The sequence below is a fragment of the Onychomys torridus genome, chromosome 12 (genome assembly GCF_903995425.1).
Source record: "Onychomys torridus chromosome 12, mOncTor1.1, whole genome shotgun sequence".
In the NCBI taxonomy this organism is placed as follows: Eukaryota; Metazoa; Chordata; class Mammalia; order Rodentia; family Cricetidae; genus Onychomys; species Onychomys torridus.
The window spans coordinates 3,907,493-3,934,865 of record NC_050454.1 but is presented as its reverse complement, the minus strand read 5'-3'; the positions used below and the strand labels follow the sequence as shown (position 1 = coordinate 3,934,865).

Below are 27,373 nucleotides of genomic sequence, written 5' to 3'. Positions count from 1 at the left end.
TTCACATACATTATTTTCTATTTGGGTAATTGCTGAGATTTAGAAATATTAATAAGCAAATATAATTATTCCAGAATTTTCTTGGTGAGCAGGTGTATGGTGAAGAAGAAAGAGAGAGTCCTTAGATACTGCAGAAGTTTGACTCTCTAACCCTCCACTTAGCACCCGTGGGGTCGTGGTGGGAAGGAAGTCCATCTAAGGATTCCAGTCTGACGTAGAGAGACAGTTCCACAGTGGGGTGGTAAGCTTCTGTGGCCGAACTCAAGTTTTGACGACAGCTTCTGTTTGCTACCAGATAGGTGTGGCTGAAAGGAGACCACTATGAACTCATCAAGTCTGAATTTTATTTCACCCAGGAGCAGAGTGATGAAGGGACATTCTTCCATGTTACATGTATCCTATGATTCTTCTGGTCCTTCCACTCGGGGTCGCTGCTGGGGCTATTGTGCTGCGTATGAAGATTCTGCCTCACTGCCAGGCCGTGACTCTGCCCCTGCCCCCGAGGGTCTGACCTTGTACTCACAGGAGTTTAGGAGCCTCTGTAAGTATAGCAAAACTCTGTTAATTTGACATTTCTGCTCAACGTTTGCAAAGTGATGAAGCCAGTTGACAAGGTGAGAATGTTTCCTGATGTCATTGGCTCTTTATTTTAAAATGCAGACAATATTTGAAATGGAAGAAACACTCAGAGCTCGGATGCCTCCGGTAAATTCAAACAGCAGCAACACATGCATTGACAGACTGGCTGTTAAACTGTAAAAATACACATCCTTATTTTTCTTCCCACACTTCACTTTATTACAATTTGTAGATATTTTGCTTTTTCTAAATCCAAGGTTTGCAGCAGGTCTGCAATAGGGAATCCCTTGATATCATTTGTTCAGTGGTATGGGGTCACTTCCTATCTCTTTCACATTTTGATAATTATTTTCTTTTTAATTATTAATTAATTAATTTTATGTATATGAGAGCTCTATTTGCATATATGACTTTATGCCAGAAGAGGGCATTAGATCCCACTGGAGATGGTTGTGAACCATCATGTGGTTGCTGGGAACTGAACTCAGGACTTCTGGAAGAATAGGCGGTGCATTTCACCACTGAGCCATCTCTCCAGCTCCAGTAACTTTTAATTTTTATATGTGTTTGGTTGTTTATGATCAATAATATTTTTAACAAACTGAATTTGTTCTTTGACAATTTCACACACACATATATATATATATACATATTCATTTATGTATACATATACATATATATTTCTAGATGTACACATATATACTGTTCTTTGAAATGTTCATATCTATATCTCTGTTATTCTCATCCCCTACCCCTTGTTTATTTCCCTCCCATACTTGTCAGTGCCCCTCCTCCCTACAGGCCATGTCTCATGTTCAGGTTTTCTGTCGGTCTGTCTGTCTGTTTAATGACCACTAGAGTGTCTCAGTGGCCATGGGGATAGAACTCTCCAATGGAGCCTGCTGGACTCACCAGTGGGTACAAAAAGCCATATTGTTGCAGGATATTTGGTCACACTCTGAACCCCAAGACTGCATTTCTTACTTGAAAAACCTATTTCTAGCTGTGGTCTGGCTCAGCTCTACCACACACCTTTAGTCCAAGAGCTTTCTGCTTGAATATTGTAAACAAGATTAAATAAAGTCAACCACAGGTCAAGAGGTGGAACAAGCAACCAGTTGACAGGAAGTGAACATAGGATTATTAAGAAAAAAAAAAGCATATAGAGAAGGAGTCAGGAGGATGGACAGAGAGATGCAGAGGAAGTAGAGGGGAGGGAGGGTGAGTTGGCAGAGACTTATTTGAGATGAGGAGAGAGGACAGGCTTCTGGGACAACGGTGGAGGAGAAAAGTCAGCTGGGTGCTTTCCCTGCCTCTCTGAGCTAGCAGGCTGTATACACAACTTAAGAAAGCGCATCAGTGAGGTCAAAATCAGAAAAGTCTCCCATTTCTGTGATTGGATCCTTTATATTAACTGGCCTCCATGGGCGTCCAGGACATGTGTGGAATGTTGCTTCTGGAAAGTCAGATATCAGCTTAAATGAAAGGCTATCTGGTTGTACATGGATATCAGGGATCAAATCATCATCAATCTCTGCGACATATGGTGGTGGGGTAGCCACCACACTGTCAATTAAATCTGAGTCCTGGAAGCCAGAAGGGGTAACACTTGGCTGAGCTAGGGGAGGGCTAGGGGTGGTCCCTGCTGTTCTCCCCTGTGTCTGTGAAGAGGATGTAGTACTGTCTTCAGAAGAGCTTGCCAAAGGCTCTGTTCTCCGGTCAGTGTGCTTTCCTTTGTTTTTGTCTTTATTTTCGTGTTTACTGTGGCCATGACCATGACCATGCTTATGACCGCGTCCCACTGTGTGTCCATGGTCAAAGCCATCTTCCCTTTGGGGTTTAAGAAAATCATATTTAAGTTGATGTCCATGACCAAGGCCATGTTGTTTCTGATGTCCATGGCCAAGGCCATGAATCTTTGGGGGCCAATGGCCTTGGTCATGCCCATGCTTTTGGGCATGGTCAACCTTATGCTTTGTCAGTCTGTCATGCCCATGAGTGGGTCTTTGTTCATTTTCTGGATTCTGCTCTTCTTGCACCATGGCAGTAGAGGGTGGACTTACAGTTGTTCCTGCTTTTGTTCCTTGGTTTACTCGGAAAGGTGAAAAGCCTGGAGGCCTTCTCATCATTGTATTCTAAACAGGAAATAGTAAAATGAATACATTATGTTAGAACCATGCTGTTCATGAGGGCAGACTAAGAACCTGAGGATGCCATTTGGTTTACCGTGGGGTGATTCTTTGCCAGGTTTTAAATACTATATTAATTTTCTAGGAAAATGAATTAACGACATTGTTTCTCTTTTGATCTTAAAATTTGTAGACTTTGTTTGTGGTACTGAAGATTGAACTCAGGGCCATTGTACATGTTGGGCAAGTACTCCATCATTGAGTTACATCCCCAGCTTTGCCCAACTATTGTTCTTAACAATAATACTCCAAGGCTAAGAGTTTTTCTTCCTTTGAAAAAACTGGGTGGTTGAACTACATGATAGCTTGGGTACACTGTTGGATGACTGATATCATTTTTATTACAAGTATTGCTGTTCTTATCCTTAAAGGCCCGAGCATCTTCACAGCTTCACTTTTTTGGCTGAACCACCACAGGGCTTGCTCACCAAGCTTGGTCGGAAGGCTTTTTACAATGTGTTAGAGACAGTATACAAATGACAAGGACCTAAACTAGAAAAAGAGAGGTGGCCACTTGCATGAAATCGTGGCTCCGTGGATGCTCTCCACTCCCACTTTTACCACCTGTGAGAAGGCAGCTGTTGAAGCCAATGTTCAGAGGTGAAAGAACTTTGGGCTTCAGAGTCAGGCAAGATCTTCTAGCAATCAGGGCTAGAAGAAAGGGCGGGCTCTGATCTGACCTGCACTCGATGCTGTACAAACTAACTTCACTTTTCTGTGAAATAAAAAATAACAGCACCTGTATCCCAGGGTCCTAAGGACTGGTGGGAATGTATTGAAGAGCCTGGGACAAGGAACATGGTGATGTTATTCACTCTGGAGCCTCATAGCATTTCAAATTCCCCCCTGAACTCCCCCCCCCCCCCCCAGCTAAGGGCTGAACCTAGAGCCTTGCTCTACTGAGCTGAACTCCCAACCCTAAACATCCTTTTTACTTTTTTTTTTTTTTTTTTTTTGGTTTTTCGAGACAGGGTTTCTCTGTGTAGTTTTGGTGCCTGTCCTGGATCTCACTCTGTAGATCAGGCTGGCCTCAAACTCATAGAGATCCACTTGCCTCTGTCTCCCAAGTGCTGGGATTAAAGGCGTGTGTCACCACCGCCTGGCCCTTCTTTTTTGTTTTTTGAGACAGGGTTTCTCTGTGTAACAGCTCTGGCTGTTCTAAAACTCACTTTCGAGACCTTGAATTCACAGAGAAATGCCTGCCTCTGCCTCCACATGGCTTTCAAATCTTAGTGTTCTGTCTTTGACAACTAACAAAGCGCTAGTCACACAGGGCGTTCTTTAAAGACCTCGAAGGCCAATGCAGAGTAATGCCTTACAGATTTGAATCATGTGTGTGAACCCCTTGAGGACCTTTTAAAAGTACAGGTTAGGATACATTAACTGTGGAAGGGGAGTGAGTCCACGTTTCTCGCAAAGTCCTTGCATGTACAATGCAGAGCACAGCGCTGCTCCATGTGCCTCGGACAGGTCTAGTGTTAGGGTGAGGGCAGGCTCCTCACGGCCAGCCACAGAACATCCAGGGAACACTGACCATGAGTTAAGTGGCCAAGAGGTTGCCTGTTCTCCTTTCCAGCCATAAAAATCAAGATCAGCATAGAGATGTCCAACTTTGTAGTATTTTAAAAAGATAGCTTCTTCTCCCCCAGTGTATTTCAGTAATGACTTGTTTTCAATACACAGACACGGCTTTTTGGAATAGGCGGAATTGGTTCCAAGCTGACCAAAACTGAATTCCTACCATTTCTAACGGTTGGCAGTTGACAGTCGCTTCCGCTTTGTTCTCCCAAGGCTTCAGGTACACGTTAGCACTGCATTTGAGACTTTGCTAATAAGGAAAGCAGAAGCCAAGAGGAAAACCGTTAGTCATGAGGCACCCGAGCAAGTGATTCTTAGAGCATCACCCAGGCACAGTGCTACTCACCCCAGCGGGCTTGGCCTCACAATTCGCTGTCAATTCTGTGTTACTCTCTTTGGAACACTCAGTTTCTCTGGCTATGAACTCCATATTATATATCATTCCACTCACCACCTGTAAAGTTAATTAGAACAAAACAAGTGTTTAATAAGGATTTGTATAATAAATCTTACTTTTTTACTCTGATGAGTTTAAAGTTAGAACCTTGAAATTTTAATTGTATATTGAGCATCTTAAATAGTCATACTCCTCAGGCTACCAATATCTGATGCAGACTTTCAGTTTGTGTGCATATCTAAGATTTCTAGTTATTAGTTGGGCTAACTTCCTTTGCTGAGTAGAAGAAAAGCAGGCTACACTGTTTACTTTAATATGCACATATCAATCTTAATGTCCACAAGCGGTAAACTGCATTCACCAGCAACTCAGGGCTTAAGTTACAATATAATCTGAGGGATGGAACGCAACCTTAAAGTATTTCCCTTAACATTGTTTGTAGTCTTGCTGCCAAATACTGAATCAGTAAATTATTATGTAGATTAAATTACAAAATTAGGAAAATATTTAGATTATCTATTGTTTCTCTTGTAGTTTTAATGCGGTTTGTTTGTTTGTTTGTTTGTTTGTTTTTTCGAGACAGGGTTTCTCTGTGTAGCTTTGCGCCTTTCCTGGAACTCACTTGGTAGCCCAGGCTGGCCTCGAACTCACAGAGATCCACCTGCCTCTGCCTCCCGAATGCTGGGATTAAAGGCATGTACAACCACCATACGGCTGTTTTTTAATGTTAAGAAATCTCTTAAATGTTTAAACTATTTATTTGTTTGTTTGTTTATTTGAGACAGGGTCTTACTATGTAGCCCTGGCTGGCTTGGAACTCACTGTATAGACCAGGCTGGCCTCAAACTCCCTGAAATCTCCCTGCCTCTGTCTCTCCAGTGCTAGGATTAAAGCCATGCCCCACCATGCTCACCCTGAGATTTATTTATCCTGATTTTATGTGTATGGGCATTCTTGCATATACATCTGTGAAGTACGTGGGTGCAGCAGCGGCCTGAGAGCCCAGAAAAGGACACCAGGTACCCTGAAACTGGAGTTACAGAGGGTTGAGAGCCACCATGGGGGTCATGAGAATTGAACCCCAGTCCTCTGTAAGAGCAGTCAGTTCTCTAAGCCACTGAGCAGCCCTCCCATTTAAGTATTTAGTAACGGTTTTAATCACGACATAAAGTTGTCTATAAACAGTTGTCTACAGCCCAGCTTTGTGATCTAATTATATATTATGGGATTGAAATGTATGTATGTGTGCGTTTGAAGTATTACAAAGCTATTGAAAAGAACGCGTCTGTATGTAGTGACCTGGAAGGGCAGCTCTTAGTGAAAAATAGGGGACTTAAACACTGATACCACAACCTCATTTTGTAAAAAACAATTGAAACCTTCTGCAGCTCTTTACGCTTTTATTGTTTGATCTTTGTTGTTCTAGGGATGGGTTCTAGGACCCAGTCAGGGACCTACCATTGAGCTGTATTCTCAAAGTTTTTAATTTTTATTTTTTTTATTTGAGGTATAACCTCATTGTATAACTCAGAGTGGCCTGTAACAAGTGGTCATCAAAACCACCAACCTTCTGCCTCAACCCTCCTAGTGCTAGAAGTATAGGTGGGAGCTGACATCCTGGCTTCCTGATGCTGACAGCTCAACTTGATTCAGAGCTGGGCGGGGGGGGGGGGCACAAATTCAACACGCCTAGGATGGTTTTAAGACTGCATCCACACTGCCACCACCAGTGGCCTTCTGTTCAAGGTTTCCAGGGCATGAAGTCCAAAGCCTCTGTGCCCATGTTCATTTCTTTGTGTTTTTTCCCCCAGTAGAGAACACTGTATGTCAATATAAATTTCAAATGTATTTGAAATTTTTTAAAAATGACTAATGAGTAAATACTCATCAGCACCCAAGGAGAGGCATTCCTAGGAGAAAGAGTGGAGGGAGCAAGCCTAAAGGGAAATGTTTAAATGGGTAGATGATATTGAAAAGAATTTCTCAAAAATCAGAGTAAGTGGCTTGGCACAGTGGTGTATGCTTTCAATTCCAGTGCTCAAGAGCAGAGACAAGCAGATCTCTGCGAGTTGGAGGCCAGTCTGGTCTACATAGTGAGTTCCAGGCCAGCCTGGACTATACAATGAGCTCCTGTCTCAAAAATAAAATAAAAATAAAAGTATTTAGGAATATATCTAACCAAAGAAGTCAAAGACCTCCACGGTGACATTTTCAAGATATTGGCAAAGTAAATACTAGGCAATAGAAAAATAGTCCATATTCCCGAATACACAAGATTAATATCGTGACAATGTCTATACTACCCAAATTAATATACACAATTAATGCAATGCCTATAAAAGTTCCCATGTCATATTTCACAGGTTTAGAAAAAAATAATACAAGAATTCATATGGAACCCCAAAAGAGTGAATGGCCAAAACAATCCTGAGGAGCAAGAACAATGCCAATGCTGAAGGTATTGTAACTCTTGACCTCAAATATACGTACTGTAGAGCCATAGGGCCAGAGACAGCTAGAGTTGGCACAAAATAGACCAACAGCACGGGAACCAGCCCCAGGAACCAATAGACAGGACTGCATGAACATACAGTCTGTACAGCAAAGGAAACAGCAGGGCACACACAGCCCACAGCATTGGAGGTAGTCCTCAACAGCTGCCCTGGAGACAAGGAGCTAATATCCAGAACTTACAAAGAGTTGCAGACCTTGAATACCAAGACTGTCAATCAGCAAATAGGCAAACGAACTTATAGGCAGTTTTTTTTTTAAAAAAAGAAACACAAATGGCCAATAACTATTCTAAAAAGTATTCAGTATCCCTACCCACCAGGAAAATGCAAATTAAAACTACTTTGAGATAACACCTCACCCTGCTCAGAATGACTACCATTAATTAATCCAACAACCAAGGATGTGAAGAGATATGAAGAAAAATGAACCCTTATTCACTGCTGGTAGGGATGAAAATTAACATAGCTGTTAAGGGAATCATTTGAACATTCCTTAAAAAATAAAATAATGCCAGGCGGTGGTGGCACATGCCTGTAATCCCAGCACTCGGGAGGCAGAGGCAGGTGGATCTCTGTGAGTTCGAGGCCAGCTTGGTCTACAAAGTGAGTTCCAGGACAACCTCCAAAGCTACAGAGAAACCCTGTCTTGAAAAAATCAAATAATAAGAATAAGAATAAGAATAAGAATAAGAATAAGAATAAGAATAAGAATAAGAATAAGAATAAGATAAAGTAGAACAGCCCATCTCTTTCACTCTGTGCATATGCCCAGAGAACTCCATACCCCACCATAGATATTATACCCCCAGGTTGTTGCTGTTTTATTTGTTATAGCTAAGAATTGACTTCAGTCTAGTTGTTCATCAACAGATGAATGGATTTAGTACACATACATGTACATTGGAATATTGCTCAGCTCTGAAGAAAAAAAATGAAATAAAAATTTGTGGGAAAATGCATGGACTTAGCATGTGTAATGAATATTAAACAAGGTCCCACACTCTCAGAAAGAAATTTATCATATGTTTTCCTATGAGGAACCCGGCCAGTACAATACATAAATCAATGTACATGTGAGTATAGTATAAGAAGAAAAAAGAGAACAAGAAAGAGGTTATAAAGCTAATTGGTTTCTTGGTGTTAATTCTGTCATGGACTTTTTGATTTTGGTGATGAGTAAGTACATAAAACACAGTTGATACTGTAAATGCAAACCAATGTGAAGCTTCACAGCTTCTGTTTTGATGCCAATTATGTGTGTTAAGTTATTTTGGTTTGTGATGTTTTTATTTGTTTATTAAGTTTATTAAAAATCATAAGTTAAATAACACAATAAACTAAGTGAAAAGGCAAACCAGGAAAGCTGAGACATAGGATAAATACTGTCATGAGCAGAAAACCCAATGTTGAAAATAGACATGGGACCTGAGTATCTCACAAAAGAAATTACAGCATGCACCAGTTGGAACAAGGCTTAATGTTGATAATAAGCAGAGACAGGTGCTGTGAAAAAGCAGAGCAACATCATTCTCAATTGTCCACGCCAGCAAGGACTGAGGGCATGCAGACAACGGGTGCTGGTCCAGTGCACATTTGGTCCCTGCTGGGAGGAGTAGAATCAAGACCAGATTGTTTTTTTTGTTTGTTTGTTTTTTTGTTTTTTTTATGACCTCCCACCTCAAGGGCTGGATCCTGGCTCCCTTGTTATGAGGCCTTATACTGTGGAATAATCCTTTTGTTCACTGTGAATATGTATTACTCTAATTGGTTAATAAAGAACTGACTGGCCAATGGCTAGGCAGGATTTTCAGGGCAGAGAGAACCCTGGGAAGAAGGGCGGAATCTGAGGAGTCTGGAGGAGACACCATGAGACAGAGCGAGCAAGACTGGAAGTATGTACATGAGGTAAATGAGCCTCAGGGCAGCACATAGATTAATAGAAATGGGTTAGTTTAAATTATAAGAGCAGGAGTTGGGGGGGGGGCGTTTAGCTCAGTGGTAGAGCGCTTGCATAGCAAGCGCAAGGCTCTGGGTTTGGTCCTCAGCTCCAGAAAAAACAATGATAAGAGCTAGGTAAAAATGAGCCTAAGTTATCGGCTGAGCATTTATATTTAGTATTAAATCTGTGCGGTTATTTGGGGAGCAGCTGGCAGGACAGAGCTGATCAGCAGTCTAAACAGAAAAGTCTGCCTACAGTTCTCTCTCTGAGCACAGAGTTCATTCCTAAATGGTTCTTTCTTTCCTTTTTTTCAAGACAGAGTTTCTCTGGGTAGCCCTGGCTGTCCTGGAGCTCACTCTGTAGCCCAGGCTGGCCTCAAACTCACAGAGATCCACCTGCCTCCGTCTCCTGAGTGCTGGGATTAAAGGTGTGCGCCACCACTACTCAGCCCTCAGCTCCTTTCTTGAACCTACCTGCCATCTCTCCATTTTGTTTCCTTAACACTAATATGGGAGTTTGCATCAAAAGTCTCAGGCATATGCAAGTTGACTTGGGGGTTAGTCCAGTGTAGAAGCCCAAGGCCTTGGGTTTGGTCCCCAGAACCACAAATAAACACACAAACAAATCCCTCAAAATTAGATACATACAAATTCTTTTACAGCCTTAGGACTTCTGTTAAAAAGGAACATTCTCAAATCTGCACATAGATTTTCAGCATTTGTTCATCTGAGCAGAGATGGGGCACAACATCCCCAGCCCCAGGGAACACCACCCCAGCCCAGGGAACACCACCCCAGCCCCAGGGAACACCACCCCCAGCCCCAGGGAACACCACCCCCAGCCCCAGGGAACACCACCCCAGCCCCAGGGAACACCACCCCCAGCCCCAGGGAACACCACCCCCAGCCCCAGGGAACACCACCCCCAGCCCAGGGAACACCACCCCAGCCCAGGGAACACCACCCCAGCCCCAGGGAACACCACCCCCAGCCCAGGGAACACCACCCCCAGCCCCAGGGAACACCACCCCCAGCCCAGGGAACACCACCCCAGCCCCAGGGAACACCACCCAGCCCAGGGAACACCACCCCAGCCCCAGGGAACACCCCCCAGCCCAGGGAACACCACCCCCAGCCCCAGGGAAAACCACCCCCAGCCCCAGGACCAGCAGCAGTGGAGCAGGATCGAGTGACAGGAAGTGGCAGAAACCTCACTCACTAAGGGCGGCGGTTCAGAGCTCGGTTTTACAATCCAGTTTGGGGTGGATGCACACTCTAGTAGGGCTAAACAAATCACGGCAAGGCGAGTTTAGGCAAGTTTAAAACTCTACAAACATCTTTAGCCACTTAGCAAGACCTCAGTGGAGAGACTTCACGGTAACAAGTTCCTCCCAGCTAATTGGTTGCAGGGAAATTGCTATGTCAAAGGCTGCTTTGAATAATCAGGCTAAGGATCCAGTGGATGTTTCCAAGTGAAATTCACCCTGTATTCTAGTAGATTTGGCAGCTAACTGAAGGCTTGTCTGCTTCCTCCCTTGGGCTCACATATTATCTCACAGCGTTCCCTTGGCACCCTTCACACACACACACACACACACACACACACACACACACGCGCGCACACACGCACGGTAAAAGGGGGAGATAAATGAGGGGCTGCCTCCTAGACCCCAAGCTTTGGATGTGCAGTACATGACACACAATTCTGACATCATTAAGAATAAAGGAATTTCACCGGGTGGTGGTGGTGGCGGCGGTGGTGGTGGTGGTGGTGCCGGCGGCGGCGGTGGTGGTGGCGGCGGCGGCGGCGGCGGCGGCGGCGGCGGCGGCGCACGCCTTTAATCCCAGCACTTGTGCGGCAGAGGCAGGCGGATCTATGTGAGTTCGAGACCAACCTGGGCTACAGAGTGCGCTCCAGGAAAGGCGCAAAGCTACACAGAGAAACCTTGTCTCGAAAAAGCAAAACAAAAAAAGAATAAAGGAATTTCATAGGACAGCAGAAACGTCAAGCGAGAAGTAAAGCCGACACTAGAAAAGAGTGGCATAAATCAGCGGTCCCTTCAAAGGAGCTGGCTCACCCGGCAGTGAGATCAGTGAGGCTCTGCACTGTGAGGTAGGAGAAACACATCACGCAGAGATCAAGTGTCCGTTGAGATTTATCTTAATAAAATTTGTTTACTCTTTTTGGTCATACAACTGAGAAAATTAGAAAGATGAGAACAAATGGTCCGTGGCGCCGCCACCTAAAAACCACCCCGGTGAACACACCAACACGGCACCTCTCTTTCAGTACGGCACAGTGGGGAGCATAACGTGGACCCATTTTTACCATCTGCTTTGTACTGAATACTAAAGCCAGAGACACTCCCCATCGACCACTCCTACACCTTTAAGTTTCTGCCTAACGCTCCACTGTCGGGATCTCCTAGGCTTCATTTAACCATCTCCATATTGTGGATCCTGTTATTATTAGTGTGTACATGGTGGGATGGGGTGTGTGTGTGCATGCCACGGCATGCATGTGGAAGTCAGAGGGCGACTCCGTGGAATCAGATCTCTCCTTCCATTTTTATGTGAGTTCCAGGGATGGAATTCAGGCTGTCTGTCAGGCGGGTGTAGGAAGTGCCTTTATCATTGGAGCCATCTCAATGGCCTGAGAGTTTGACAGCTTACCACATCTTTTTGCTCTTATAATCGACACGACAATGACTATAGATGTGTATGAAGTCTCTTGTTTCAGATTCCTAGAAATCCAACTGCTAAGCCAAAAGTATGAACTTTTAAGTGAGAATTTTCTTACGAGATTACAAAGATTATGTCAGATTCTGTAACAGGTTGGTTCTATTTTGATTACTTTTTTATTTTTTTACCTTGTATCTAGAAAAGCCAGTCTCGAGTCTGTAGAGTAGGAATATGTCCTTGCACATTCTAGTCATAGACTGCCAGCACTGTTAGAGATGTTGGCTTTTCTTCCTTCCTTCCTTCCTTCCTTCCTTCCTTCCTTCATTCTTTTCCTTCCTTTCTCTCTTCCTCTCTCCCTCCCTCCCTCCCTCCCTTCCTCCCTCCCTTCCTTCCTTCTTTCCTACTTTCCTTCTTCCTTTTCTCTTTTTTTTATTTTGGCTTTTCTAATCCAGCTTCTCTTTTACACAAAGCCTGACATTTTTAAAAACCACACAGAGGGGCTGGAGAGATGGCTCAGAGGTTAAGAGCACTGGGTGCTCTTCTAGTAGTCCTGAGTTCAATTCTCAGCACCCACATGGTGGTTCACAACCATCTATAATGAGATCTGGTGCCCTCTTCTGGCCTGCAAGGATATATGAAGGCAGAATGTTGTATATATAATAAATAAATAAATCTTAAAAAAAAAAAAAAAAAAAAGAACACTACACAGAGTCACCGAGGACAGAGGCTGTGGTAGCGCTGACCTCTGACCCCAGACGCAGGTAACCAACCTTTACTGATAGGGTGTGAAAGGAGAGCTGAGCCCCTAGAGATATAGTTGTAGGACATGAGGGCATCCAGGGCAGAGGGGGAGGAGGGAGAAAGAACGTGGCCACGTGAGTGTGAAGGACAGTTAATGGTGACTGACTAATGATGTGGATGAGTCCAAATGGTTTAGCATTTCTTTCTCTCTCTTTCAGTGTGTGTGTGTGTGTGTGTGTGTGTGTGTGTGTGTGTGTGTTTTAAGATAGGATCTTGCTATGTCGTCCAAGCTGACTTAGAACTTGTGGCAATCTCCTGCCTCAGCTTCTGAGGGCTTGGATTATAGGTGTGTACCACAACACCTGGCACTAAATGTTCTTATGAGATAAGAGCCTAGAAAGGCAGAAAATAAAAGCTTTGCTTTTCCTCTCCGGGATTTTACTAATTTACAGTGGTTTCCAGCATGTGTATAGCCTTTTGGAGTTTGGGAGTGATTTGTCATACATTACCTAATTTGAGTGTCACCTCAGACATTCTCAGGTCGAAAACAGAGCTTTTGTTTTGTTTTGCTTTGCTCTTTGTTTTTGGAGACAGAGTTACTTTTTGTAGTCCCAGCTGTCCTGGATCTCGCTCTGTAGACCAGGCTGGCCTCAAACTCAGAGATCCGCCTGCCTCTACCTCCCAAGTGCTGAAATTAAAGGCGTGCACCACCATCTTCTGACAGAGAATTTTAAAGATACTTGTCCAAGACATTCAAGCACATGGCTGAGTTGGGACTTGGAATTTAAACCACCAAATCCTGTTACCAGGTATAGTTTCCCCAACCAGAACCAAGACCAGGGGTCCAATTAGCAACCGATCAACACATAGGCTACCACCTCCCATCTTTGTAACTGTTTACAGACCTGTGAAGTTGCTTTTTTCACGCTGTCAATCTTGAAATAGAAAGAGTGGTTATTTTCTGTGTTAAGCTTTCTGATAGCATGACCAAGTGCCTCTGTCAGCTCCGGGCTGTTTACAGGTATGTTCTGGGGGCATCCAGGGCAAATCTCAGGAAGTGGCTGTGACAAATCTTCTCCTGGAAAAGCAGATTTAAAGTCAGTGGGTACACCCAAAGAGTAGTCTAGCCTGGCTCCTTTCACACACACAGAAGCCCAACATCTCACCGGGTTTAACCAGAGCAGGGTTAAGGGAAGGTGGTCCATGAGACAGTCACTTTCTTCCTCTTCTCTCTCCTCCTTGCAGCTCAGATGTTTAGGGGAGCGTGTCTTTGACCATATTGAGCCATATGCTGTACTTGGTTTGATCTCCGCCCCCTAGAAACAGGGTCTTATGTGTCCTAAGCCAGCCTTGAATTCTCTACGTAGCCAACGTTGACCTAGAACTTCCGATCCCCCTGCTTCCGTTTCCTGACTGATATGATTACAGGTGTGTGCCACCACGCCCAGTTTAAAATTTCCGCAACTTTGATGTAAACTACAGAGAAATGTGAACTTAGAGGAAGGCCAGAGTGAACCCAAAGGAATGCCCCTCCAGCAGGGCTCCAGTGAACAGGCAGTGCCATGGTGCTTCTCATCATGTGCACAGTGGTGCTTCTGGTCATGACCCACTCAGAACTGTGTATAAGTGTGAGAAGTGAGAGAAGCCAGCACCTTTTTATGAGGAATGCTGATTTAAGCATGAGCTTTCCACACAGCTCCCCCATCATAACACGCAGGGAAAACCACCTTTATCTGGGAAGATTCCATTGTGGGTGGTTAAAAATGAGATGCGGTTCTCTCCAACTCAAAACACCAGATTTAAGAACAATTTGTATAAAAGGAAAGCCAGCTGGCATTGCACCTAAAGACTGCCTTGGCCCGGAGAACACACATTGTTTCTTCTGTCCACTGTGTTGCCTTGGCCGCTTACAGACACAGGGCAGCTGGGTAAGAAGGCAGGCCCCACTACTTCACCATGGCTCTGTGAGTGCTTTCTTACCTGGATAAAGGTCACAGCTCTGGGAGAAGGCAGCAATTTTTTGATCGATATTCACCAAGGCATTATCTCTACACTCACCAACATCCTGGTGGTTCAAAATCAGAAATTGAAATCAATTTTTTGTTTTGTTTTGTTTTGTTTTGTTTTGTTTTTTTTCTAGACAGAGTTTCTCTGTGTAGCTTTTGCACCTTTCCTGGAACTCACTTTGGAGACCAGGCTGGCCTCGAACTCACAGAGATCCACCTGGCTCTGCCTCACGAGTGCTGGGATTAAAGGCGTGCGCCACCACCTCCCGGCTCTGAAATCAAATTTTTTAAAGGTTTATTTATTTATTATGTATACAGGATTTTAGGGATCCTGGGGCAGGTATTTCCAAAAGCCCTCAGGTGACTCTGGTAAGCTTTCCAGATTGAGACCAACACATGAAACCTCTCCAGTCATAAAACAATGTGTGTACAGATGTCATCTGAGAGGATTGTGAGGGTGCAGATGGACTTGGACATGCGGGTTTAGCTCCCTGCAGATGTGTAGGAGCAAGGCTTAAATCTTACCAACCATGGGCAAAATACTGTCCATTACGTTGTCTTTAGTTATCATAAAAACTGAGAGATCATTGCTAATGCCATTTCTTATCTTGCAAGGAAGGAAAATGAAGTCTCAGAGAAGTTATACCAAAGCTGTTGGTATTTCCTCCTTTTGTCAAGAGGTGACTAGAGGGATGGCTTGTAAAAAGATGCAGAAAAACAGTGCTGCATGGGATGCAGTGCTCCATGGCTACTGGGAGGACAGTTTGTGTCCTGGTGCTTGCTTTTTCCTTAACATAGCGAAATGTCACTAAAGACTCTGTAAAAAGTATTCTAATCTATGGTCCGCCATACTTTGCCTAACCATTTCCTAATGATGCATATATAATTGGTCACAATGCTTTATCATTAAAAATACCCAAAATTAGCCAGGCAGTGGTGGCGTAAACCTTTAATCCCAGCACTTGGGAGGCAGAGGCAGGCAGATCTCTGTGAGTTCAAGGCCAGTCTGGTCTACAGAGTGAGTTCCAGGACAGCCAGGACTGTTTCACAGAGAAACCCTGTCCCAAAAAAAACCAAAAGAAAAAAAAATTAGGGTCTGGAGAGGTGGATCAGTTGTTAAAAGCACAAGCTGCAGCCGGGCGGTGGTGGTGGCACATGCCTTTAATCCCAGCACTTGGGAGGCAGAGCCAGGCAGATCTCTGTGAGTTCAAGGCTAGCCTGGGCTACAGAGTGAGTTCCAGGAAAGGCACAAAACCACAAAGGGAAACCCTGTCTCGGAAAAAAAAAAAAAACAAAAAAAACCCCACAAGCTGCTCTTCCCTAGGACCTGGGTTCAATTACCAGCATCCACATGGGAGTTTACAACTGTCTGTAACTCCGGTTCTAGGGCTTCTGACACCCTCACACAGACATACGTGCAGGCAAAACACCAATGCACATAAAATAAAAATAAATTATATAAAAAAATTACCCCAAATTAGCATATTGTGGTCTAGATTTCCCACTGTTCCGTTCATAAAACAGAGCTACCACACTAAAGAACTCTCTGGGGAGGCTTGTGCCTCAGTCACCTCGGCATTCACCAACCACAGCCAAGTCACCGACATCATTTCTATGTAATGGTGGTTGAAATGACAAGATGTCATTCACAAAGGGAGAGAATCTCAGAATGTGTTAATTAAAATGAAAGTAGACAAAGGAAGAGGGGGAAACAAGAAGAGAAGAGCTTGGAGTAAGGAACTCAAGTCTAGAGGACCCTGTCGGCACCCTGAGCACCCACAACACTGGAGGAGACTAAGAGAGTATGACAACCTGAACCCTGTTCCCAATCCCTGACAAATGTAAACACTCAGTGTGACATGTGCAGGGTCTCTGACCAGCAACTCAGGGTCCAAAGATCCCCAGTGAACATGAATGGGAACTACTGACTGACTGTCTTCCCACAGAGCTTGACTGTCCTGCAGATGCTGTTAATACAATGTTAAAGACTGGTGTTAATTATTCCCCCACTTACACCATTCGGAAGGGATTTGCACTCTGGAGTTAAGAGTCGAAAATGCTTCTTTGAACAATTAGTTTGCACAATTGAGTAGGTAATTTCAAAGTTCACTCCAGACACCACCTGAAACGGTTTTAGGTTGAGTAAGTACTGGAGGTTCAGCTTGAACATCATTCATATTGAGTGAAAGTTATAAACATCTTTAAACATTGAATTGGATATAATAAGTGCTCAAGGAATACAAACCATCGTTATTACTAGGCAAAGGTATCACTGAGTAAATATTGAGTATCTACACACACGCACAGTCCCCTGATATTTTCAGTATAACTGCAAATGAATATATACATGTAATACGAAACATTATATTTTGTCAAACAAAGACCCACAATTTTTGCCTTTCCGGGTTACTAAGAGGGCATGGTTCTCCCAGTTTTGTGAAGCAATATGATTTTCTACACCAGAGGAGTGTGAAATGGGAGTGGCCTGTCCTGGTGAGTCCTCTGGGTCTCAGGTGATCAGATAGTGAAATTCTTCTGCTTTGCTCTTGGCAGGCTCTATGCTGACCACCATCCCCATGTGACCACCATCCCATGCTGAGCACCATACCATGCTGACCACCATCCCCAGGTTGACCACCATCCCAGGCTGACCACCATCCCCCTCCATGCTGTACATGAACACTGGTGGATAAAGTACAAATCTTACCTAGTAGCAATTGAACTAAAGGAAGACAATGTTGCAGAGGCAGAGGCAGGCAGATCTCTGTGATTTTGAGGCCAGCCCTGTTTACATAGTGAGTTCTAGGACAACCAGGGCTACGTAGACAGACTCTGCCTCAAACAAGCAAGCAAGCAAGCAAACAAACAAACAAATCAGATTACTAGCTATTTCTACCCTACCTCCTGATTTACATAGTACAGCCAGGGCTATGAAGACAGACTCTGCCTCAAACAAACAAAACAAGTAAATAAATAAATAAATAACAATCAGATTACTAGCTGTGTCTACCCCACCACCAAGATGAAGTGGGCAGTATAATTTAGGGTGTACCCAGAAAAATCATGTTCACCTTTTTAGGAACAATTTAATATTCTGAGGCCATGTTTCATTAATGACAACAAGATAGTAATACATATTTGTTAAAACCTTAAATCTAGAATGACATTTTCATTTTTCCACCTCTGGGAAAAACACGAGATGCTGACTGTTAAAAACAAACTCCAATAGAAAAAGATGTGAAAGTCACCTTCTCCTTTTACATGTCACTCTGTTCACTTGGACCCAGGAAAACGCTCCTTGCCTTATGAGTCCTTCTCATGAAACCCCAGAAACTCCAGTCCCATGCCAGCATGTGGCCAGACAGGTTCCTCCTGCCCATGGTTTATCTTATGTGACAAAATGCTAATCTAACATCTTTTTAAACCATACCACATGTCATGAGAAACTGAAAAGACAAACCTGTCTCTGGGCTCTTTTTACTTCGTCAAGAACAAAGAGATGGGAGTGATCTGTGTGGTTGTTGAAATGTTGGATGGCGTGTTTCAGGATAGGTTCCAGTTCGGAGCTATTGGTCGATATGGGGTAAACACAACCCAAACAGGTGTACTTGGCTGTCATTACGGGGCCATTGCCTTGACAAAGCAGACAAAAAGGCAGCATTAACAACTGAAAACACCTCTCATACACGCGCTCTTAAGCCCCAAACCACTTAGAGATCCTGATAAGCTAACTTTCCAGACTCTGTGTGAGTGAAAGAGTTTAGGACTCGTGAGCAGTCAGAGGAGAACACGGACAGTATTAGGAATAGTTTTTTATGTTCTTTTATTTATTTTGTTTTTTTAGACAGGGGTCTCATATACCCCAAGCTTAGTCTGGAACCCTCTGTGTAGCTACGATCCTTCTTCCTCTATTTTTCTCTACAGGCTTCTGTGCCTGCTTTATGAGGTGACGAGGCTAGGAACTCAGGCCTTCAGCCAGACTAGCTCGTCAGAACACAGTCCCAGAATGGAGTCGCGTGAGGAGAATTCTGAGTGCTTAGGAGAACAATCCAAGAAAACAAGACAAGAGTCTTGTGACCTCAGTTTCTTCAAAACACAGAATTTTTCTGGGACTGTGTCTTTTGTGTTCCTCCTGGGTGTAGCAGATAGGGGTGAGTTGACTTCAGATGACTCATTATTGCTTGCTGTTGCTATTCAATTAAATGTTTGAATTATCCTTTATGTGCCTCTATATAAAAACAGGTTTCGCTGCAGTGTGTCTTGTCCGTGTGACTGTACACAGTTTGAACTCATGAGAACGTTACTCATGTGACCTTTCTTACCCCTCAGAGTAGAGGTTGTCTGAAGCTCGGAATAAAGTTGGCTAGTGCATGAGACTTTAGTCTGCCTCATTTATCAGCTCCATTCTCCCAGGTCCCAGCACCTCCAAATGGTGACTCCAGCTGAGCTGCATCATTAGGCCCTTATTTTAATGCCTTTTTAATGATCACGGTAATACATTAACTCACCATTTTATAGAAGGGAAAACATTACAGATGCATTGTTATTTTTGGTGTTAACTAAAGCTCCTTGATGCCTAACTCCATTTATTTCCTGTCATTGACCCTGACAAATTCAACCTGCTGCTTTGGCCGTTGGAGAAGAACCCTCCCAAACAGGTTTCTATTTCCGTTTTTTTGGTTTTGTTTTGTTTTGTTTTGTTTTGTTTTGTTTTTTGTTTTGTTTTGTTTTGTTTGGTTTGGTTTGGTTTTTCGAGACAGGGTTTCTCTGTAGCTTTGGAGCCTGTCCTGGACTAGCTCTGTAGTCCAGGCTGGCCTCGAACTCACAGAGATCCACCTGGCTCTGCCTCCCGAGTGCTGGGATTACAGGCGTGCGCCACCACTGCCCGGCCAAAGAGTGAATTTCATCATCATCTTTTTCCCCCGCTTTTTTGTGGAGCTGAGGATCGAACCCAGGGTCTTGCGCTTGCTAGGCAAGCACTCTACCACTGAGCTAAATCTCCAAGAAGTGTGCAGTTTTACTATCTCCCTTCTGAGACAAGGGAAGAAAAAGTGAGGCTGATAAAAGTCTAGAATGATTTCAGGCCAGGGCAGACCTCAAGGCCCACAGTCTCCTCCCTATAGGGTGCTGTGCAGGACGGGAGGCAGGTCCCGGTCCTCATCCTTTGTCAGCCAGCCCCCACCCCCCAGTCCCTGCTGACACGACACAGGAAGAGTTAGGATAGGTCTGAGGGGATGATTGACACAAGCCTGACCCAATCCAAGAACTTGGTGCAGTGCCGCTCCACCCACACATCCACCACACGCCCACCACTGCAGAGGGCATTACCATTGTCACCTTCTGGGAGGGTGAAGTGGTCTGGCCTGGGTTGTGTTCCTGGTACACAGGAATAATTAACGCCAACATACCTACCCTCCCCTAATCCCAGGCTCCTACCCACTGCCACCACCAGGCCGGGTCCCCCAGATGAATCACCCACCTGGAGTAATCTCGCATGACTGGGTAGCTACGGAGAATTTCTTAGTTCCTCTCTTTCCCACGACTGCTGTACATTCTCCAGTGGCCTAAAAGAAAAGAAAGAGGCCATTTGCCCTAATCTTTCTTCCTAATGGAGACATCTAGCTAGTACTAAATGTGGCTTAAAGGATTTTTTTCTAATAGAGGTTTTTTTTTTTTTCTTTCAAGATTTATTTGTTGGATGTGTATGAGTGTTTTGCCTGTATGTGTGTATGTATGCGCCTGGTGCTGTAGAGTCCAGAGGATGGCATCAGATTCCATGGAACTAGAGTTACAGATGGTTATGGGCTCCATCTGGGTGCCAGGAACCTACTCCAGGTCCTCCACAGGAGCAGCGAGTGCTCATAACGACTGAGCCCTTTCTCCAGCACTCCAACAGAGTTTTGAGACGTGAGAATGAATGTTTTTGTGACCTAATGATTGCTTCCATAGGCCGCTGATCTTCACGGGGCAGGGAGAGGCAAGCTTCTAAACTTGAGCCTCTATGTGGAGTTCTGGAGGTGCTTCTCTGTCACCAAGACAGACTGTCTGTCCTTCAGGACCAACAGCCTGCACTTCCTGCTTGGTTTCCTTTTCAGTGTCAGTGGGTCCATGCTCTTCCCAGGAACTTCAGTTCAACCTCTTAGAATATCCTGTTTCCATTCTGCTGCCTGCTAGTTGTTCCCTCTGCCCTGGTGCCTCTCAGTGCCTCAGTTTACCCACCTCGTAGAGATACATCACGTGTACTTAACGGATTACCGTGAGGAGTAAATGTGTGAACACACAGAAAGCACCTAATGAAGCAGCACACAGTTGGTGCTTGCACGGTGGCTGTCCCCCATTAGCAATATGGCTGTCCACTGTTAGAGATGTGGCTGTCCCTGTTAGCAATGTGGCTGTCCACTGTTAGAGATGTGGCTGTCCACTGTTAGAGATGTGGCTGTCCACTTTTAGTGATGTGGCTGTCCACTGTTAGTGATGATGTGGCTGTCCCCTGTTAGTGATGTGGCTGTCCACTGTTAGTGATGATGTGGCTGTCCCCTGTTAGTGATGATGTGGCTGTCCCCTGTTAGTGATGATGTGGCTGTCCCCTGTTAATGATGTGGCTGTCCCCTGTTAATGATGTGGCTGTCCACTGTTAGTGATGTGGCTGTCCACTGTTAGTGATGTGGCTGTCCCCTGTTAGTGATGATGTGGCTGTCCACTGTTAGTGATGTGGCTGTCCCCTGTTAGTGATGATGTGGCTGTCCCCTGTTAGTGATGTGGCTGTCCCCTGTTAGTGATGTGGCTGTCCCTTGTTAGTGATGATGTGGCTGTCCCCTGTTAGTGATGATGTGGCTGTCCACTGTTAGTGCTGAACAGTGTTTTTTGTCTTCCTTTGTCTTCTTGTTCTTCAGTCTTACCTACTCTCCTGAGCATCAGGGGCCGTTGTGTGAGGCCAGAGCTCACCCTGATGTGGATGACCACAGTTGTAAACAGACACCCAACCTGAGGGGAATCCCAGCCTTTGCGAACAGAGGCTTGCTTCTCAGGTGGATACTTGCCCACCGTCCCCTCTCACCAGCGCCAGGCAGCTATCAGGTGCTAGATCAGGTGTTTCCTTAACATACTTAAACTGTCAACAAGATCCTTTGTAAAATTCATCTTGTTTCAGCCTCCTACAGCCAGTGAGATCAGCGTCGTCTCATTTTAATAGGGCAAAGCACCTACTGAGGGAGGCAAAGTCCAGATTTGTACTGAGGCTCGGTATAACTGAAGGTGGCATATTTTTCCTTCACTAGCCAACTCACTAGTTCACTTCCTCGAACTCAGCTAAAATGTCTATCTGTTGTCTCCCAGAGGTCTGACACAGGAGTTTTGTGTGGTTACTAGGACCACCTGCTTATGAGTGGACAACGAGCCTGTTTGATGATTGGCACATTCCTGGTTTGTCTGTCTTTCCAAGAACTCAGATACAACGTGGCTAAATTTTCTATGTATTAGAAGGTTTATGTGCATCCTTCATAAACCAACTCAGTAATATAAATCATCCCCTTGCAATTAAAAGAGTCTGTAGCTGATGAGTGAACAAGGAAGCTGGTGTATACACATCATGGAAAGAACTGTAAGGAATTAAAAGTTGTCACTTGCAACATGGCGGCAGGGGTCGGGGGACAGACTGGAAATCAGCAGGTGAGTGAAAGCATGTAGGCACAGGACATCAAAAGCCAACAAAGGGTGATGTCACAGAAGCTGGGCGTGGACACTCCAGCAGCTGGAGGCTGGGGCCAGGACAGGGCTGGCAAGAATCCCTGAGTGACAGACAGTTCAATAAGGGCGGTGTGAATGCAGATGACAATTTGATATTGCTCATTGCAGATGGCTGGAAGGATTTTGAATTTTGTCACCATAAAGGACTGATGACAGTCTGAGGAGTCATGTGACCCGGTTTTACACAAGTGCACGGGGATCAAATCGTCAGGTGTACAAGTTTTACGTTATCAGTTTAACTGTTTCCTTTCAGCTGTATAGAACCCTGAGGGTTACATGGGGCAGGCTGGGGGCTTTCGCCTGAAGAGCACACTCACAGCTTCCTCGGCATCCTTGTAGTGGCAGTCTTGCCAGGTGAGGCCACTTTGAACAGAACAAGTCCCCTCCTTGATCTGATACTTGAAGGAATAAAATGTTTCAGAGCCAACCTGGGAAAGCAAGGGTGACACTCGGAGTCATTCAGGGGACCCAGCAGCATGTATGTGGGACCTGATGCATTACAAACACCTGTCCTGACTAGACTCAAGGAGAGTTGAGTGTCTACTAAAATATCAAAGTTTACAGCTGCAGGAATACTCCTTGGAAGAATGTTCATAATACACTTTCTTTCTTTCTTTCTTTCTTTCTTTCTTTCTTTCTTTCTTTCTTTCTTTCTTTCTTTCTTTCTTTCTTTCTTTTTCCAAGACAGGGTTTCTCTGTGTAGCTTTGTACCTTTCCTGGAACTTTGTAGACCAGGCTGGCCTCGAACTCACAGAGATCTGCCTGCCTCTGCCTCCCAAGTGATGGGATTAAAGGCGAGCGCCACCACAGCTTGGCTTACACCTGTATTCTTTTTTTTTTTTTGAGCTGAGGATCGAACCCAGGGCCTTGCGCTTGCTAGGCGAGCACTCTACCGCTGAGCTAAATCCCCAACCCTACACTTGCATTCTTAACGATTCCAAAGCGGCATTCATAGTATCAGTCCTGCCCTCTTTTTTTTGTAAAACCTGGTTTACATGTGCATATATGGGTCTTCAAAATGTCTGGCTGAAGCTGAGCATAGTTCGAAGCCTGTAATCCCAGTACCACACTCGGGAGACTGCCACAGGAGAACCTTGAGTTCAAGGCCAGCAGAGCTACATAATGAGGCCCTGCCTCAAATAAACCCAAGGGCCAGAGTGTGGCTTTGTGCTTGCCTGATGTGTGCCTTGGGCTGGATCCCCAGTGATGGGGAGGGGAAGGAAGCCCACTACATGAACATCGTACAACACAACTCCCATGTAACCCATCCATCATCCAATGGAGACACTAGTGGACTATGGCTCCAGAGTGCCAGGAAGCAGAATGTACACTGTGCTGAAGTGAGAAGCAAAAGGCTTTGTTTTACCTTTCTTTAGAAAACAAACAAGTCCACAAACATTAGGGTTTTTTTTTTGTTGTTGTTTTTTAGCTGAGAATTGAACCCAGGGCCTTGCGCTTGCTAGGTGAGCACTCTACCACTGAGCTAAATCCCCAACCCTAGGGTTTTTTTTTTTTTAATCCTCATGTCAAATGATTGGATTTTTTTTTTCTGCTGAAGTAACTTGACTTATTCAAAGAAAGAGTGTAAACAAAGGCTTTTCTCTGTCCTGCCCCATCCTGCAGCTGTTTTCAAATAATCATTCAGAGGCTTAATATTACTTATAAATGCTCAGCTGGTAGCTCAGGCTTATTACTAACTAGCTCTTACACTTAAATTAACCCATAATTCATATCTATGTTTAGCCATGTGGTTGGTGGCTTGCTACCTCATATTTACATATCTTGCTTCCTCGGTGGCTGGCTGGCGTCTCCTCACTCGGCCTTCTTCCCAGCATTCTCAGTTTGGCTTTCTTGCCTAACTTCCTGCCCAGCTATCAGCCTGTCAACTTTTTATTAACCAATGAGAGCAATACATATTCATAGTGTAGAAAAGGATTATTCCATAGCAAAAGAATCTTTGAAAGTGAAATTTATTATATTGTTTATCTTTTTGAAAGCTTTTACATTTTTTTAAAAAGTTTTTATTTTATGTGTATGAGTGTTTGCCTGAATGTATGTTTGTATACTACATGTGTGCCTGGTGCCCATTGTAGCCAAAAGAGGTACCAAAAGCCCCTGGAGCTAGAGTTATAGATGGTTGTGAGCTACCATGGGTGCTGGGAATTGAACCCAGGTCTTCTACAGGAGTAGTCAGTGCCCTGAACCATTGAGCCACCTCTCCAGTCTGTGAAGTTTATTTTTAAAAACTCTTTTTTGTTTGTTTGTTTGTTTGTTTGTTTGTTTGAGACAGGGTAGCTCTGGCTGTCCTGGAACTAACTCTGTAGATCTCAAACTTACAGAGATCCACCTGTCTCTGTCTCCTGAGTGGTGGGATTAAAGGTGTACATCACCATTAACCAGCTTTTTTTTTTTTTAAACTCTTATAGATTTTTGTCTTTCTCTGCTTTACAGATCATTTGTCTCCTACCTGAGTGCATTAATGCAGAAATGAAAGCATAGTAAGAACTAGCCGAAATGGGCTACGGGTATAGTTGGTGAAGCCTGGCATGTCCTTGGTTTGATTCTCTAGTACCACATAAACCTGGCATTGTGGCACATGCTTGTAATCATAGCACTAGGGAGATGGAGTCAGGAAGATGAAAAGTTTATCATCAGCTACATAGCAAGTTCGTGGTTAGTCTAAAGCTACCTGACACCCTGTCTCAACCTCTCTGCATCCCCGCCTCCCAAACTGAAGAAAACTAATGGAAACATTGCTATTAACCTCGAAGAATCAGCCACACATACTCGGCGGTATTCACTTGGTCCAAGGCAATAATGCCAACTTCTTATTCCCTTTATTCATCCAAATACAGAACTCTCACTTAAGGCTGGGAGGTCACTGAGTTCGCAGACCCAGTGCATTCTCCTGTTGCAAGCTGATTAAGCTGCTGGATTCCCCACCACGCCTTGTCCCTTTCAAACACCTCCACCTCCTGCTGTTTCTTTCTTCCTGGGACATGGCTTTTATTACCCAAGGGGCCAATCTTGCTTGCCTAAGGACTAACCATCTCCTGTCCTCTGTCCCCATGCTAGGAAGCACAAATTACCAGTGATTTCACGGCTAAGCAGTCACTCACCATTTTAGTGCCCTCCGTCACTCTGTACAACACAAACTGATTGCCGTTTAGTTTCCCAGCGTTGAACTTCTTCAGAGCAACATCCACAGCCTGAAATACATCCTCATCATTGCAGTCGATTTCCTGGGGGGCTTCTTCCTGCGTTAAGCTCGGTAGCAGCCTGGAGCAGAGGAGCAGGACAGTAATTAGCTTCATGATTTAAGTTTCCCTCTAGAATCGGAGGGATGCTTTTGCTGAGCACAGGAAGCCAACAACTCAGAAGCTGCTTTTAGCAGCCTCTCTGGTCTGTCTTGCCTCACCACTGGGACCCAGTTTGGTTTTCTGCTGTCACAAGCTGCTTGACCTTTCCCCAGAGGGCAAATTCGACTCTGCTCGATGTCCAAGCTGGTTTCAGGCTGGAACATTGCAACACTGGGCTTGCTGACCTTCGCATTTGCCTTCGGGGGGAAATGTGGCACAACTTTGCCCAGTGAATTAGAGCAGAAACCAATAAAAGAGGAGCTAAAACCAGCAACCAGTTCCGTTATCCTCTTGTGACCTTACTGGGCCAGTTACCAAGGTCTCTCCGTGTGTGAGCAGTGAACAAACTCTTCCCACACAGTATTGCTTGTGGGATAGTGGTGTGTACAGACACAGGCTTCTGTCTGTTCTAGTGAGTTCCTGAAAAGTGAAAGCACAGGAATATCACTCCACCCAGGACACTGACCTATCTGAAAAGCCAGCCTCAATTCTCTTAGTTCAAGTGAAAAAGGAGAAGAAGGGGCCAGCAGAAGCCCAGCAGGTAAAAGTGCTCGCCTGCCTCAGGAGCCTCATGCTGACAACTTGAATTTGCTGCTTGGAAGTCAGACAAAACCCCTGAAGGTGGCACACATTTGTAATCCTGGCATTCCTGCTGGGAACCAGTAGGTGGAGACGTGAGAATCACCGGGAAGCTCACAGGCCTGCAGGATGGGAGGAGGAGAAGCAAAGAGACCTGTCTTACCAAGGCAGATGTTGAGGCACCCACTCCTGAGAGTTCACTGACCACATGTGGGCTGGGGCTTTGTGTCCCGTACTCATACATTCTCATCCTCTCTTTCTCATAAACACACACACACAATAATAATAACAAAGAAGATAAGAAAGTAAGGACAGAGGGAGGGGAGGAAGGAAGAAGAAAAAGAGAAAGAAGGAATAAAAGTTCCAAAGGTTGAATTCTGTGTGGTTGACGGGCATCTCTAGTTTCCGATGGAGTCTGCCTGAGAGGCCCCGAGGCGGGTTGCTGTCAGTGTGGGGGATGGGCACTTGGGTAGAGGTCCTAGATGGATGTCAGTCTGGCTCTACTCCTGAACTTCTGTATGATTGTGTCTGTACAGGCATGTGCATGTATGCCAGTGTGTGTGTATCTGTTTCATGCTTGGCTGAGTGCGTGTCTCCATGTATGTGCGTGTCTGAATGAGTGTAAGTTTGTATGTATGCCCATATACGTATTTGTAAGTCAGAATCACATAACCTTCCCATCTCAGTTTCTTCATCTGAAGAATGCGGAAATTATAGTATCTTTGTTTGTTTTTGTTTTTTAAGATGGTTTCTTTGTGTAGACTTGGCTGTCTTGGAACTCACTCTGTAGACCAGGCTGGCCTGGAACTCACAGAGATCCATCTGCCTCTGCCTCCTGAGTACTGGGAGTAAAGGCGTGTGCCACCACTGTCTGACTGGCATTATTATTAAATCATAATATCTTAATGGGGTTGCTTTTGGTTTTTTTCCACTGGAAATCCTTTTATTTAAGCAAGATTTGAAAGTAAAGACAGAGACATGTAAGCTTTTATGCAAATGAAACAGCCCAGCACCACAGGTCACAGAGGTAAAGGGAAGAGAAGGTGGGAGTTGAAGATAAACCAAG

General features: G+C 44.6%; 1 protein-coding gene across 3 annotated transcripts; it reads right to left on the bottom strand.

The window, feature by feature from the left end:
- Kng1 (kininogen 1) lies at positions 1 to 25,991 on the bottom strand. Of its 3 annotated transcripts, XM_036203590.1 has the most exons (11): positions 25,489 to 25,975; positions 22,687 to 22,797; positions 20,103 to 20,187; positions 18,084 to 18,256; positions 16,638 to 16,745; positions 14,598 to 14,682; positions 13,523 to 13,695; positions 4,693 to 4,800; positions 4,510 to 4,596; positions 2,643 to 2,714; positions 1 to 539 (listed from the first exon to the last, which is right to left on the bottom strand). In XM_036203590.1, exons 1-11 carry the CDS (start codon positions 25,681 to 25,683, stop codon positions 441 to 443), a joined length of 1,296 nt encoding a protein of 431 aa, XP_036059483.1. In that variant the 5' UTR covers positions 25,684 to 25,975; the 3' UTR covers positions 1 to 440. The 3 variants fall into 3 exon arrangements, with proteins under 3 accessions (XP_036059483.1, XP_036059484.1, XP_036059482.1); XM_036203591.1 differs by lacking the exon at positions 22,687 to 22,797; XM_036203589.1 differs by lacking the exon at positions 1 to 539 and having other exon boundaries at positions 1,759 to 2,714; positions 25,489 to 25,991.
- Between the last annotated feature and the right edge of the window lie 1,382 nt (positions 25,992 to 27,373).

Bases quoted from the DNA above. Each gene is read 5' to 3' on its own strand.
- Kng1 (XM_036203589.1), bottom strand. From the start codon at position 25,683: ATGAAGCTAATTACTGTCCTGCTCCTCTGCTCCAGGCTGCTACCGAGC. The intron at 22,798-25,488 runs GTGAGTGACTGC...TTGCTTTCCCAG, and splicing joins TGACGGAGGGCACTAAAATG to GTTGGCTCTGAAACATTTTA. The intron at 4,801-13,522 runs GTCTGTAAACAG...TTAACTTTACAG, and splicing joins TGAAAAAAGCAACTTCACAG to GTGGTGAGTGGAATGATATA.